Genomic DNA, 16,144 nt, shown 5'->3' on the forward strand with positions numbered 1-16,144 from the left:
CCACCAACCTGCTCAGACACGACAGGTGTAAATGGGCATCCATTTATAACCCGGCACCAGCATCTTTCCTTTGACTTCTGTCTTGGTTAATGTTTTGTTGTGCACTGTCCCTGTACAAATAAAAAGCATTCCATACCACATCGTTTCCCAAAGATTGGGTCGCAACCCTCAGGTTTGTCGCAAGAGATTTTTTTTTGTGTTGCCTTGTCACGATCTGCAATATAAGTTTAATTTTGTTCCAATATTGCTGGTTCAATTGAATGTTGAAAAGAAAAAGAAATGGGCTACATTTAATGTCCAAATAGACGACTTATGGATCCTTTTGTTGCTGCTTCAATTACAGTTTTTTTCATTGTTTAAAACTTGAGTAAAACTAATTGTTCAGAGACACGATCACTCAGTCAACAATAAAATATCCTCATTTATGTTCAATAATGATAAAATCCACCTTTATTTTGTGATTTATGAATAATATCTATGGTCTTGGGTCTTGAAGGTTTCTGACTTTTAAAATATGGGTCCCCAGAAAAAAAAAAAGTTTGAGAAACACTGCCATACCATACCATATGGTTATTTGCTGCCATCTTGTGGTCACATTGAAAAAGTGTTTGCTTTTTCACCGTCAACCTTCACCAAAAAATACTGTATTATTATATATTTTTAGCAGATACTTTGTTGTAATGACACATTATTAGAAGCCATTTTTGTTTTGTTACTCCCATAGACCATATATATAATTTTTATACTTTATACTTTTTACATATTTACTACTATTTTTTAATTTTAATTTATTTTCCTTTTTTCCTTTTTTAAAATTTTTTTCTTTTTAACTTATTATTTTTTAAATTTAAATTTTTTTACTTTTTTATTTTACTTTTAAACTTTTTATCTTTTTTTACTTTTAACTTTTTTTTACTTTTTTTTTTTGTTTTTTTTTTTTTTTACTTTTTTTTTAACTTTTTTTTTTTAACTTTTTTATTTTTTTTTTTTACTTTTTTTATTAACTTTTTTAACATTGCTCTTTTTTTTTTTTTTTAAAACGTTTTTTAAACTTAATTTTTTACTTTTTTTACTTTTTTTACTTTTAAAAATGTTTTACTTTTTTTTTTTTTAACTTTTTTTTACTTAACTTTTTTATTTATTATTTATTATTATTATTATTATTATTATTATTATTATTATTATTATTATTATTATTATTATTATTATTATTGTTGTTGTTGTTGTTGTTATTTTATTTTTTATTTTTTTTTACTTATTTTTTACATTTTATACAGTTTACGGTTACGCCTCAACTTTTCAACAAATCAGAGTTCCGATTGGTCGGGGCGGTGCTCTACGTCAGCGTGTCCCGGAAGTACAACATGGCTCATATGCAGCTCCTGTGCTAAACCTTCACAGCTGATGCGAGGTCAGTGCTTTTAAGTGACACGTTTATAAATGATCATTACGTCTTTTTTTCTTCTCACGATAAAAGTGACGTTGCTTCGTTTTCTCGTAACTCCATATTTAGCGTGAAAACAGAGGAGATGAAGCCTGTAGTAGAGCAGAGCTAACACTTTCTGTCTTTTCATTCATAATAACACACATAAAAACAAAGTGCTGCTCTGTTTGCAGTGTTGGGGAGTAACAGATTACATGTATCGGAGTTACGTAATCAGAGTACAAATTATGAGTAACTGTATTCAGTTACAGTTACTGTTTCAGTGAGTGGTAATTGGATTACAGTTACTTTGTTGAAATAAATGGATTACAGGGCAGTATTTTCCTGTTTTTACATTTTGGGCTAAAAACAGGACAAAACCAGGATTAAAACAGGACTAAAACAGGTCTAAACCAAGTCTAAAAGCAGGACTAATCTAGGACTAAACCAGGACTAAAACCAGGTCTAAAAGCAAGTCTAAACCAGGTCTAATCCAGGACTAAACCAGGTCTAAACCAGGTCTAAACCAGGTCTAAACCAGGACTAAACCAGGACTAATCCAGGACTAAACCAAGTCTAAACCAAGTCTAAACCTCAACTAAACCAGGTCTAAACCTCAACTAAACCAGGTCTAAACCAGGTCTAAACCAGGACACCTAACAGTAGGTGAACATAATTTCAGGCAGCAGTGATCTCATATAAAAATCATTTCTCTATCAATAATATTTTTAATATGATTAAGTAAAGACTGGGCTTCTTATTTTCTTTTATCAGATAAAACAAAACATCGTATGTTCAGATCCTTGTCTTTGCTTCTCTACATTAAACAAAAGTCTGTTCATGGAGACTTGGGCTCAACAGACAATTTGAAGAGAACAAACAAGAATTTTCAGGATGTGGTTGCTACATTCATGTCATTTTAAAAAGCAAGACAATATCAAGTAATCCAAAGTATTCAGATTACGTTTCTCACTTTAAGTACTTTAATGGATTACATTACAAACTACATTGTGGGGGATGTAATCTGTAGGGGAATACATTTTAAAAGTAACCTTCCCAACACCGTCTGTTTGACACTAAAGTTCTCACTGCTGTTTTTGAACTGGTGTTTTCCAGTATTATCCATTACATTTACATCATTGACATTCTAAAATAGGGGTAGGCAACGTGGCAAAAGCTTTATATTTCAATTTTCTTGAAGCCAGATCACGATTTCATTTTTTTAATCACCATTAATGTGCACTCTGTATTTGTCTGTTCCCTTCAAAGGTCCTAAACTACGCAAAATAGACTCTTGTGAGCTTTAAGCCATGTTAGAATGTTGTTACATACTTGGAGTTCCCAATCCAATCCACTTTATTTATACAGCACATTCCATAAACAGTTTCCAAAGTGCTGCACAAATACATAGTAATAACAACAATAATATAATGATCAAATAAATGCTCAGATTTAATCATACTAGTCGTAAAACAATAACACCAGTAAAATAAAATAAGAGCAAAAACAGAATAGCAATAAAATAAATTAAAAATAAATAAAAGACACAGAGGGCGACACAAGCCGGAGAATAAAAGTGGGATTTAAGACTTAAACTCTCCACTGTGAGGGCTGTTCGGATGTGGGGGTGCAGAGCGTTCCAGAGCTTGGCCACAGACAAGGCCCTGTCCCCCCGGAGTTGTGTTTTGTTGTTTCATTTGCACATGTTTAAGTAACCTTTTATTATTTGTCTGTCTACATCTCCAAAGTTCAAAATGCTCTGTTCCACCTTGTGATGTCGGAAAGTGACAGATCTTATCCAGAGAAAAGAATTGGTGTGAGAGTGGTGTTAAAGAATCTATTTTTGTTTGGAAAGACAATTCATCTTTGAACAGGAATGGAGGACTCAGACACCATCTATCTCCTATTTACAATTCCATCCTCAAATCTAAATCAAAACAAACAAAGATAAGAATAGGGGTATCCAGGTCAGCACCAAAGGTGTGAACGCTCCATCATGGCCCTGAATGATTCTGCTAATATGACCCCACACTCATTGCAAGATCAATAGGCCTAACTATCTAAGAAAAACTGTAAACAAGTAGGTGTGGTAGTTTCAGAGTAGTTTCAGTGTAGTTAGCTTGTCCCTTCAGGCAGATATAAGGAAGTGTCCACCAGCATTTGGACCAGAACTGAAAAAGCAGCTTGGATGAGCTGTGAAACAAATTTGACCAAATAAACTTTTGTCCAGTTGATATATTGAATTTCTCCTTTTACCTTGACAGTTTTAAAGTTACCTTTTACCTTTAGTTCAGGCAAATCCAGGGCTGAAATTATCAACAGTATTTTGGTAACTTTAATTTTGTAGTTTTTTTTGTTGTTATTCACCTCACCTCATCAGTTTTTTCTGTTAGAAAGAAGAACTAAATGTGCAGGGTTTGTGTGTTAAACATGTGAATGAAACAAACACAACTCCAGTTATGTTTTAGAAGAACATTGATCAGAAAATAGCAATAAATATCATTGGTAGAGCAGTCAAAGGTGGAGGTGTGATTCCAGCTCTCACAGGTGAATACTATTTTTGTATCCTTGGGCAAGACACTTAACCCCCCTCGCCCTCGGTGTCTGAGAGCATTTGTATATGAAAAGGAAAGGCTCTATGTAAAAATGTGACAATTCACCTTTTATGCCCAGTTAATCTTTTGTGTTTTTATAGATGCCTCCGATGTGTAACAAAATGAGAAGATATGGACTTCCTCTTTTGCACCGTGCCTCCTCTTTGTACATCGCCAAAAACACCTGCTGCCTTCACCAAAGACTATCCCGTCCCTCCGCCATTTTCCCCAGTGCCAGATGTTTCACCACAGCTGTGAACACTGAGCACATACAAGACCTGAGTGGACCAGAGCAGAGACTTCTCAATAAACTGTATGAGGGGCTGATTGGAGGGCAAAGGGCGTCTCTGGCAGAGTCTATCACATTAGTGGAGACCCAGCATCCCAGGAAGAAGGAGCTGGCTCAGGTGCTGCTGCAGAGGGTGCTGGCCTACAGGAGAGAGCAGGAGAAGCAGAACAGAGGGAGGCCGCTGGCGTTCAGAGTGGGTGTGTGTTTGGTTTTTGGTTTGTTTTTATAATGGAGCTCAGCACTGACCGCTCACTGCACATTACACGGTTTTAGAAATAAATTTCTCATTAATTTTTCACATAGACTTTCATAAAAAAATATTTTAGAAGTTTGAAAGCTCAGGGCTATTCAGCGATGTGGAAACTAATGAGCACAAGACTGATAATTTGATTTAATATCTCTTTCTGAAACTTGATAAACTGCTAACTTATTAAAGCATTTCACCAAATCTTTCAGTTTAAATGTACTTTTTGGACTTAAAACAACCACATTATGGATATTATGTGTAAAATCCCTCAGTCGTTCAAATAGAATCCATGACAAAAGGAGAAATTCAATTTGTCAACAAGACAAAAGTTTATTTTGGTCAGATACGTTTCACAGCTCATCTAAGCTGCTTCTTCAGTTCTAGTCCAAATGCTGGTGGACACGGCCTTATATCTGCCTGTGGTGCCATTTTCTTACCCATTAGTGAGCTGGTTTAGCCTCTGCGATGCCTTTGAACTCTTAATATTTGATATGTTCAAAAAGTCTATGGGAAAAATGGAAAATTTACTTCCGGAACTGGAGCAGACTGTTGAGCTGCATTATGGTTATGCAGTCAAAATAATGTCAGAAGTACAGTAAAATACATAGAGTAGTGGCATTTATAAACAGAGGAGAGTAGTTTATAGGTTTGTAACAATTAGGGGATGTGCAAAAATATTGAAATATCGCTATATCGTATAGTTTAATGTAATGATACAGTATCGATATCGTGAGCTGCTGTATTGAAATATCGCCAAGAGGGTTTTTTGGTGTATTTTACAAAATTATTTTGTTACAGCGCTACAGTTTGTGTTGTTTGTTTAGTGCAGGACGTGTCAAACTCAAATTCACAGAGGACCAAAATTAAAAACTGTGACTAAGTCGTGGGCCAAACTAAATATTTACTGAAAAATTTCAACAACATCTGCATGTTTTCTCTTCTTTCGAGATATGTAAAGTTATTAAAATAAAATTTTTGCTTAAACATTGAATCTAGAACAAGCATAATATAAAATAATAACGAAATTTTTAATAAATAATGTCTCTATAGCCTATCTGTAGCCGGTGGGCCAGTTCTAATACATATTTGACCTGAGTTTGACATGTCTGGTTTAGAGGAAAGAAACTCATTTATGCAACACATTTGACATTTTCACTGTTTTAATGATAAAAATTGGCGAGTTTTATATGAACTTTGCACAAGAAGTGGTTTAACAGACTTTTAGTATCACAGCCATGACTTAGCCTTTATTTTTTATTGAATCGTATCGAATCTATTTGAAATACAGTATATCGTATTGAATCATATTGAATCGAAAGCTCACTTCATCGAGGTATGTATCGTATCGGCAACTTCTGAATGATACCCAGCCCTAGTAACAATATCAAATAATCGACCGTTTACAGTATGAATATTTGAATATTATCTGTTTGCTGTGGCTCTTTCTCAATATGACATGACAGCAGGGAACCACTTGGTAAAAACAGACTGCTCACCAAACTGACAGTGTATTTTTCTCACAGGTCTGTCTGGTCCTCCTGGTGCAGGGAAGTCCTCCTTCATTGAGGTTGTGGGTAAGATGCTGACGGGACGGGGGCATAAAGTGTCCGTTCTCGCTGTGGATCCATCCTCGTGCACAACAGGAGGTACAACTGGAAAGATTAAACAGCTGCATTTAAACCTGAAGTCATTTTGATTGACCACAGACCCTCTTAAATCTGTGTATCATTTGTTCATTCGTTTTTCAAAATAAAACAAAAAATAAGAAAATGAAAAAACAACTATTTTCTTCATTATTTGTCTCCAAAACCAAAATGAAAAAAACAGATAATGATTAGTTTTTTCAGTTTTTGTGACTTAAACTGTGATGCCGGACTAAACCAGGACTGAACCAAGACTAAACTGGTCTCAGGTCCCGTTTTCAGTCCCGGTCTCAAGTATAGTCTGGTCCCGGTCTGGTCCTGGTCTCAGTCCTGGTCTCAGTCCCACTCTGGTCCTGGTTTCAGTCCTGGTTTAGACCTGGTTCAGTCCTGGTCTCAGTCCCAGTCTCGGTCCCAGTCTGGTACCGTTCTGGTCCAGGTCTGGTCCCGGTCTCAGTCCTGGTCTGGTCTCGATCTCACTCCTGGTTTCAGTTTTGATCTTGTTCCATTTGATCCTGTTCGGTCCCATTCTCAGTTCTAGTCTCAGTCCCGGTCTCAGTCCCATCTGGTCCTGGTCTCAGGTCCCATTTTCAGTCCCATTCTCAGTCCCGTTTTGGTCCAGGTCTCAGTCCCGGTCTTGTTCCTGGCTCAATCCTGGTCTGGTCTGGTCCTGGTCTCAGTCCCGGTCTGGTCCTGGTTCAGTCCTGGTTCAGTCCGGCATCTCAGTTTAAGTCACGGAAACGGGATGAACGAATGATACACGGATTCTCTTTAAACTGACCCTCTGCTTTATTTAGGCTCCCTCATGGGCGATAAAACCCGAATGACTGAGCTCTCCAGGGACATGAGCGCGTTCATTCGGCCCTCGCCCACCTCCGGGACCCTGGGCGGCGTTACCAGGACGACCAACGAGGCCATCGTTCTGTGTGAAGGCGCCGGCTATGACATCGTCCTGGTGGAGACTGTGGGTAAGAAAATGGCACCACAGAGAACTTAGGCCACATCGCAATTCTCTTTCCTCGCTTCCTTCACTGCAAATGTCTGTGATCTGGCCAAGATTTTAAAACTTATATCAGGTTATTCATTTTGTTTTCATATTTATTGTCTACTTACTAGTTCTGAGACTGTTTAAATCTAGATTAGGACTATAAATCACTCTGGAGTATAAGTCGCACCAGCCAAAAAATGTGTAATGAAATGAAGAAGAAAACATATATAAGTCGCAATTGTTGGGGGAAATGTATTTTATAAAATTAGAGACCAAGAACTGACATTTCATCTTGAAACACAAATTATAGTAAAAACAATAGAACAGAGAACAACAGTCTGAATAGGAGTCGAGTATGTTAACGTAACATCCATTCATCCATTTTCTTCCGCTTATCCGGGGCCGGAAGCAGGGGCTCCCAGACTTCCTTCACCCCAGACATGTCCTCCAGCTCCTCTGAGGGGACCCTGAGGCGTTCCCAGGCCAGCCCAGAGAGATAGTCCCTCCAGCATGTCCTGAGTCTTCCCCAGGGCCTCCTCCCAGTGGGATATGCCTGGAACATCTCCTGAAGGAGACGCCCAGGAGGCATCCGGAACAGATGCCCGAGCCTCAACTGCTCCTCTCGATGTGGAGGAGCAGCGGCTCTACTCCGAGCTCCTCCCGTGTGTCTGAGCTCCTCACCCTATCTCTAAGGGAGCACCCAGCCACTCTGTGAAGGAAACTCATTTCGAGCGCTCGTATCTGCGATCTTGTCCTTTCGGTCATTACCCAGAGCTCATGACCATAGGTGAGAATAGGAATGAAGATTGAACGGTAAATCGAGAGCTTCGCCTTTCGACTTAGCTCCCTCTTCACCACAACGGTCCGATACAGCGACCGCATCACTGCAGACGCTGCACCGATCCACCTGTCAATCACACGCTCCATCCTCCCCTCACTCTTGAACAAAACCCGAGATACTTGAACTCCTCCACTTGATGTTAACGTAACATATTTAGAGTTATTCAGATAACTATAGCATAAACAACAGAACATAAGTTTACCAAACTCTCCATCTCACTCCAAATCACTAAATCCATTGAAATCTTCATCCTTGGTGTCACTTCTGCGTGACCTCTGGAGGTAAACGGAGCGCCGCTTCCTCTTCTGTGTAGCTGCTGTCAGACTCAGTATCGGTTCCAGATAGAATTATTCGGGCCTTTCTGAATCCCGACAGGATGGTTTCAGTGTCACTGAAGTCCAGGCTTTGTTGATCCATCCAGTGACTTCCAGGAAAATTGCATGGCGCACCCTCCCGGTTGTGGTGAAGCTTCCGTCAGTCCCTCACAAGTTTCTTGCTCACTCCAAACTTTCTTTCTGCTGCTCGATTACCATTTTTGGCTGAATATTTCACTACTTGCAGCAGGACAGAGGCTCTTTCTACAGGAGACATGCGCAGTAGAGTGAAGTGACAGTGGTACAGGAGGAACAGGAGCAGCAGATACTGACACACAAGACGAGAGCCTCTCACGCTGTTAGTGGGAAAATTTTAATATATAAGTTGCACCAGAGTAGTCGCAGGAAACTTATAGTCCGAAAAATATGATAAAAAATAAGTTTATTTTTAAGATAACTTGTGAAGCAAAATGATTGCTGCATGGACAGATCATTTCTCTACTTTTAAGTCATTTTCTAATCGATTTAAGTGTTTATATCTTTTGGCCAAGCTTTTTTGCAGTGTTCTCCTTGATTCCTCTCCTCGACCCTCCATTTTTCAGCTGTCAATCAAATGTGTCATATTAAGAGGTGTCCCACAGAAAACCACGGACGGAGGGAGTAAACAAGAGGGAGGCTTCAGGAACAAACATCAGATAAGATAATAAAACTTTATTGGTTTCAGTGAGGAGTTTATATCCTCTCTCCTCGCTTTGTCTCCTCTGTGGGCGGGATTTCCTCACCCATTTCCTGCAGAATCGAGGAGAAGGAAGCGAGGAAAGAAAAATGAGACGCGAGTTGGACACAGCAGCTCACACATCACATGTAATATAATGACAAACAGTAAAAATATAAATGGTAATAATAAATTCAAAATAAGGGCAGTATTTTTTGGAATACTAAAACCAGGTCTAAACCAGGACTAAAACAGAACTATAAGTAGGACAAAAATCTGGACTAAACCATGACTAAAACTAGGTCTAAACCAGGACTAAAACCAGGTCTAAAACCAGGTCTAAACCAGAACTATAAGCAGGACGAAAATCAGGACTAAAACCAGGTCTAAACTGCATCTAAACCAGATCTAAGCCATGACTAAACCAGGACTAAAATCAGGACTAAAAACAGGACCAAAACCAGGACTAAACCAGAACTATAAGCAGGACGAAAATCAGGACTAAAACCAGGTCTAAACTGCATCTAAACCAGATCTAAGCCATGACTAAACCAGGACTAAAATCAGGACTAAAAACAGGACCAAAACCAGGACTAAACCAGAACTATAAGCAGGACGAAAATCAGGACTAAAACCAGGTCTAAACTGCATCTAAACCAGATCTAAGCCATGACTAAACCAGGACTAAAATCAGGACTAAAAACAGGACCAAAACCAGGACTAAACCAGAACTAAAAGCTTGACTAAACCAGCACTAAACCCAAAACTAAAATCGGGACTAAAATGGGGTCTAAAACCAAATCTAAACCAAATCTAAACCAGGACTAAACCAGGTCTAAAATCAGGTCTAAACAAGGTCCAAACCAGGACTAAAACCAGGTCTAAACCAGGACTAAACCAGGACTAAAATCAGGACTAAAGTCAGGTCTAAATCCAAATCTAAACCAGGTCTAAACCAGGACTAAACCAGGACTAAAACCAGGTCTAAAACAGGTCTAAACCAGGACTAAACCAAAACTAAACCAGGTCTAAACCAGGACGACTTACTCTAAGGAAAGGCTCACATTCAACCCCTGATTTCTTTGGAACAGTTTTTCACTTAGTCACTCCTTTTTTTTCCTGAAAATCAAACACCTAAACAGAACCATGAAGACTTTTATTGATCACAGGCTCCTGAACGTGTGTTGCTTAAATCCATTTTTTTTTTTTTTTTGAGTTTTCAGACTATCTTCAAATTTTTTTTGGCAGTGTTTGCTAATTTGTGCATCGTGTTACCATGGCAACTTCCACAACCCGTCATAAACATACAGACATGATTTCACTGCAAATTATCAATGATTACTAGTAAGAATAGTTTTGTAATTTGTCATAAATGTGCTAAAATGTGTCTGTAATGGTTTTGGTTCACACACAGTTGAAGAGATTATAAAATTAGACACAAAAAAGGCTTAAACTTATCACTTTATACACTTATTTGGAAGTTTTTGTGCTTTCTGTTGTAATTCTTAGTTGCTATACTTTATGACAATGTTCTTACTTTATAGATTATACTACTTGGTTTTCATATTTTACATAAAAAGGTTCACAATAATTTCATATAAGACAATTTATGGAGTAAATGAGTCTACTGATAAAGCACTGATTACAAATTTAATACAGTTACTTCTATATTATAACATATTCATATTCTTAACAATAATTTAAGTATAAATTAGTACCGTTTTCAGCTTTTTTTTTTTTGGACTATAGAGGGAAAAATTAGACAACAGAAGAAGCAACACATTGTCTTCAGTAATTAGAAAACACTGGCTCACTTTTGTTCCTTTGCAGATCTCCACATGCAAAAAGGAAATTTAAATGCATTTATATATCAACTACAATGTGAAACAAACAAACAAAAAAAGTTATTATTATTGCTGTTCTTTCGTTCAGGTGTGGGACAGTCCGAGTTTGCAGTGGCTGATATGGTCGACATGTTTGTGCTCCTGATTCCTCCAGCAGGGGGCGACGAACTCCAGGTCAGTGAACAGCAGACGGAGCAAAGCTTTTTATAAACTCAGATTACACTAATATACGAAGTCAGACGCTTTGTGAAACTGTGTGTAAAAGCTCTTTATGATCATTTAAATTAGTGAAGCAGGAAATAGGATTGTGAACGAAGCATTTTTTCACTATAAAGCAAAAGGAGATATTATTGTTTTCCTTCAAGGGCGTTCCAGAGGCAAATACAAAATGTTCTTTTATAGTTTTTAATTAATTCTATTTAAATGTATTTTATTTATAGTATTTTTATCAATTAATTCATTTATTTATTTATGTAAGAATTTTTTTTTCTTATTATACTTTTTTTTTTTTCACTAGAAATTATTAGGAAATATTTTTGTATTACTTCAGGGGTTTTTAAGAGGCAAATAAACAGCTCTTTTCCATTTTTTAAATTTTTTTTTCTTTAATTATTATTATTATTTTTACATTTACATTTTTAAAAATTATTATTTAATTTTATTATTCATGTATGTATTTATATATCTATTAATTATTTTGCCATCGATATTTATTATTTTATCATTATTTATACGGCATGCCAGTATGGTGATTCGAGTTTGGTGGCATGAAGAGGAATGAGACTGTGAGACATTGCCTTGTGTTTTCTCCAGTCCATTTGTTAAAAGTTGGAGTTTCCGCACAGTTTCTTGAGTTGCGTCCAGGTTGGCAGCGCCCGCCTCGTGTCCCCACATCACTGTGTATCCAGATCACTCAGCAGATTAGACGTCTAGACATCAGATTTATTTACAGTGGATCTTCGGGACTTAATGCCCCCTCCCTCTGTGATGCCAGGGTATCAAGAGGGGCATCATAGAGAGAGCCGACCTGGTGGTGGTCACCAAAGCGGACGGGGACTTGCTGGTTCCTGCCAGGAGGATCCAGGCCGAGTACACCAGCGCCCTCAAGCTGCTGCGGAGACAGACGCGATCCTGGAACCCAAAGGTACGCAACATCTACAGAATGTGGCCCTCAGAGTCAAAAAAAAAAATGTAAAAGTTCTTCTCATAGTAACAAAAATAAAATTCACAAATTGAGAATGTTCTGGTTGTTTAAAAAAGATACACTGTGCTTGAGCCTGTTATATAACTAAAATACTAAACCATGACATCTAAAACCTCTTCAGGCCTCTTTTCGATGAGGGAACAACATTATAAAAAGAAAAAAGAATCAAGTTTGCATAATACCCTCCATTTAAAATTAAACTACCAGTCAAAAGTTTGGCCACACTTTTTCACATTTGTGTTGTCTTTATTTTAATCTGCAGTGTAAATAGTCAAAAAATTTAAATATCTTGACTATTTACATTGTAGATTCTCACTGAATGTATCAAAAGTATGAACAAACACATGGAAAGTAGTAAACAAAACTCGAAACACTCAGTTTGTTTGAGATTTTAGAGCTTTAAAAATGGTAACCTTTTTGTTTCGGTCACTGCTCTGCATTTTTGGTATTTCTTGACCCTGACGTGGCACAGCTGTGAAAAAAAAAACATTTCAGGAGATGTCATCAACAAGATTATTGAGAGAAGGCCAAGCAGGGTTCCCATGATCATGGAAATCCTGGAAAACTCATGTAAATTGAAAATGTCACTTTCCAGGTCAATAGAAAAGTCATGGAATTCAATGAAAGTTTTGGAAAAGTCATGGAATTTTAGTATCTCTTTCATGCAGTTACAGCATTCTGTTAAGTTCTCATTAGACTATTATGATTATTTCTGAATGTCTGCAACTTTTGATTAAAAAAGATGACAATAAATGCACTGTCAGGATTTTGAATGTTAAAAAACTATAATACCAAACCATAAGGTGAGTGGAAAGCAGGGGTGTAACAATAACCGAAATATTGTGATATCGTATCGTCAAAAGTCTCGCAACAATATCGTGGACTGCCACAGTGCATGGAATTACAAGTTTCTTTGCTTAAATGCATGGTTTTATAGTTGCAACAGCTTATAAACATCAGAAACTACATATCCCATGATTCATTTCAGTGCAAACAACATGAAGAAATATGTTTTTAACTTGAATTCTTTGAATTATGACAGAAATAATTCACACCAAAATCTTGTCAAGGTATTTTGAAAGCAAAAAAGTGTCCCATCTACAATTATATCAGCCTCTTCAAAAATATCTCAACAAATATCGTACCGTGAGATGCATATCGTGATAATATCGTACCGTGAGATTTGGATACCGTTACATCCCTAGTGGAAAGGGTTAACATTTCCTTTTTAACCCTAAAAGCATGATCAGTTCTAGGTGCCATAAAGTCATGGAAAATTCACTTTAGGTCATGAAAAAGTCATGGAAAAGTTTAGAAGTTTTGTCAGTGAAAAAAGAGTGGGAATCCTGGCCGAAAGTTTGCAGCGCTGTCGACAAAGCAAAGGGTGGCTGCTTTGAAGAATTTGAATTGAAAATATAAAAAGTTAAGAGACATTTAACTTAAATTTTCTTAATTCTACACATTTTACATCATATATTTGAGGTCCTCCGTATAAAAAATTTACAAAGACAGAAAGAAAATGAATGAGAAAGTGTGTCCAAACAGTGTATTTTGCGATTAACTAGATTTCCTCTTGTATAATTTTGATTTATTCACTCCCATTTCTAAACACAATCGTCATTGAGTTACCAAACCCCATTTTTACGACTGTCAATGATCCCTTCAACTCCTACATCTCAATAACTCAGAAAGGTTATGTAACAAACCCACTGATCTCTGACCCCTTATCACCATGACAACAGCCACGGTAAAAAAAAAAAAAACACACACACACACACAAGGATGTACTCCCCGGACAGAGCGCGGACGTCAGGAGCCGGACACTTCTCTCCGCGTATCGTCCATCTGGTACACGACTAAATGAAGTGGATGTAAGTGCGTGCAGCGGAGGCAGGAGGATGAAGTCCAGAGGTCAGAGGGGTCGCGGGGGTCGCGGGGGTCACGGGGGTGAGGGCAGAGGCGGTCAAGAGCGCAGATGGTCTGATCCGGCGTCCTTTCATCACAGTGACATGCGGCAGTGGGCGGGGCTTCGGCGAATGTTAGATTCCTACAGCGGGACCAGAGATACTTGGTTAGTTTTTAATCTTTTTTTTTTGTTGTTGTTCTTGGTTAAAAAAAAGTAAATACAATGGGAAAATGCATCTGATTGATCTCTGAGATTCTGTATCCCGTTTACTCCACAAGCGTTTGAGAGAAGACTGAAACACGAACTGCTAAACTATTACAAGAATCCTGTGCATTTCAGAGCATTGTTAAGATCTAACTACAAGTACAACAAGATTTTTTTAAGTGACGGGGTATTTTGTTCTTTCTATTATCTACATAATTGCAACCTTTGATAAATGTGCCAACTCAAATTTCAAATGCGAGATTGTGTAACTCTGTGTGTGGTATGTGAGACTGGAGCTTTGGAGGAGGACAAATGTAGACTACAGTGAGGTCTAAACCAGTGTTTCCCAATCAGAGGTACACTACCAGGGAGTACTTGGAATGATTTCTCAAAGTTAAATAGTATAAAATGGTCTCTGAAGTAGGGCTGTGTATCATTAAGAAGTTGCCGATACAATACATACCTCGATACAAAGGCCATGATACGATATGCTTTTCGATACGGTACAATTTCTATTCAGTACGATATATTTCAAATTGATTCAGTACGGTTCAGATACTAAAAGTCTTTATTAAACCACTAAGTTTGTGCAAAGTGAATATGAAAAATATTCCCCACCTGTTTTACTCAGTGAAAATATCAAAATAACTTTCTCTAAACAAGCAACACTATTGTAGCTCTTTATCAAAATAATTTAGTAAAATATGCGGAAAAAATGCTCTTGGCAATATATCGATACACCAGCTCATGATTTCGATACTGTATCATCAAATGAAATGACCCAATATATAAATATTTCAATATTTTTGCACACCCCTACTTTGAAGTAAATGTTACATTCATTCCACAAGAGTAATTGAAATCCTGATTTGAATGATCGCAATGAGCAAACAGTACAATCATTTCCTGAACAAACAAAACTGCAAATATGTTTGTAAATACTATTACTATTATACTATTATAAAAACATAAATCGTAATTTGAATTGTAATTGTAAGATTTGCCAGAAAACTCATATATATCAGATATTTTTATATAAAGCATCATGCAGCCCTAGTCTTTATAGGACAATCCTGGTGTCTTTAAAAAAAACTAATGTAATAGCATTCAATAATGATAGATGAACATATTTATACCTATTAAAGATACATGAGTTAGAGCAGGGGTGTCAAACTCAAATTCACAGAGGGTCAAAATTAAAAGCTGGGACTAAGTCATGGGCCAAACTAAATATTTATTGAAAAATGTCAACAACATCTGCATGTGCTCTCTTCTTTTGAGATATGTAATGTTAAACCTTTTCTTATTAAAATAAATGTTTAATCAAAGTTTTGCCTAAACACTGAATCCAGAACAAGCATAATATAAAAATAATTACACAATTTTAAATTAATATCTCTATACCCTATCTGTAGTCTGCAGGCCAGCTCTAATGCATATTTGATATGATCTTGTGGGCCAAATATAATTATAACGTGGGCCAAATTTGTCCCCCAGGCCTGAGTTTGACATGTCTAAGTTAAAGGGTATCTGGTAAGCAGTGTTGGGAAGTAAATGAATACATGTACTGAGAATACATTCTGAATAGTAATTTTGAGTATCTGTATTCTGGTGACATTAGAGTTTCATTTTTTGGTAATCAGTATTCAAAAATTACTACAATTAAAAGGAGTACATGACAGTACTTCATAGGGGTGTAACAGTACACTAAAATCACAGTTTGGTACATACCTCAGTTTTGAGGTCATGGTTTGGTTCATTTTCGGTACAGTTTGGGAACAAAATGCAAAACCATTTGATTGTTGCTTATTTGTGTTTTTTAACAAAAGTGAAAAGTGCTAAGTGCTAAGTGCGTGACAACCATAGTTTTGTGAGGATTCACGTGGTTTGAGGGACAACATAGTTTGTAATTATGTGACATGTTTTCTCACTGTA

At 37.1% G+C, this 16,144-nt stretch overlaps 1 protein-coding gene across 1 annotated transcript; it reads left to right on the forward strand.

Annotated features, from left to right (window-relative positions):
* Window positions 1-1,338: 1,338 nt before the first annotated feature.
* Window positions 1,339-15,642, forward strand: mmaa (metabolism of cobalamin associated A). The gene is made up of 7 exons (XM_055158501.1): window positions 1,339-1,411; window positions 4,119-4,503; window positions 6,077-6,199; window positions 6,991-7,161; window positions 10,984-11,069; window positions 11,890-12,039; window positions 15,625-15,642. The coding sequence occupies exons 2-7, from the start codon at window positions 4,119-4,121 to the stop codon at window positions 15,640-15,642; spliced, it is 933 nt and encodes a 310-aa protein (XP_055014476.1). The 5' UTR covers window positions 1,339-1,411.
* The last annotated feature ends 502 nt before the right edge of the window (window positions 15,643-16,144 follow it).

This window comes from Boleophthalmus pectinirostris, unplaced genomic scaffold (assembly GCF_026225935.1).
Source record: "Boleophthalmus pectinirostris isolate CB_2022bp ecotype Guang Dong unplaced genomic scaffold, ASM2622593v1 HiC_scaffold_22, whole genome shotgun sequence".
NCBI classification, from domain to species: domain Eukaryota; kingdom Metazoa; phylum Chordata; class Actinopteri; order Gobiiformes; family Gobiidae; genus Boleophthalmus; species Boleophthalmus pectinirostris.

Coding starts and splice junctions, on each gene's coding strand:
- mmaa (XM_055158501.1), top strand. CDS start 4,119: ATGCCTCCGATGTGTAACAAAATGAGAAGATATGGACTTCCTCTTTTG. Junction 4,504..6,076: donor GCCGCTGGCGTTCAGAGTGG/GTGTGTGTTTGG, acceptor TTTTTCTCACAG/GTCTGTCTGGTCCTCCTGGT. Junction 7,162..10,983: donor CGTCCTGGTGGAGACTGTGG/GTAAGAAAATGG, acceptor TCTTTCGTTCAG/GTGTGGGACAGTCCGAGTTT.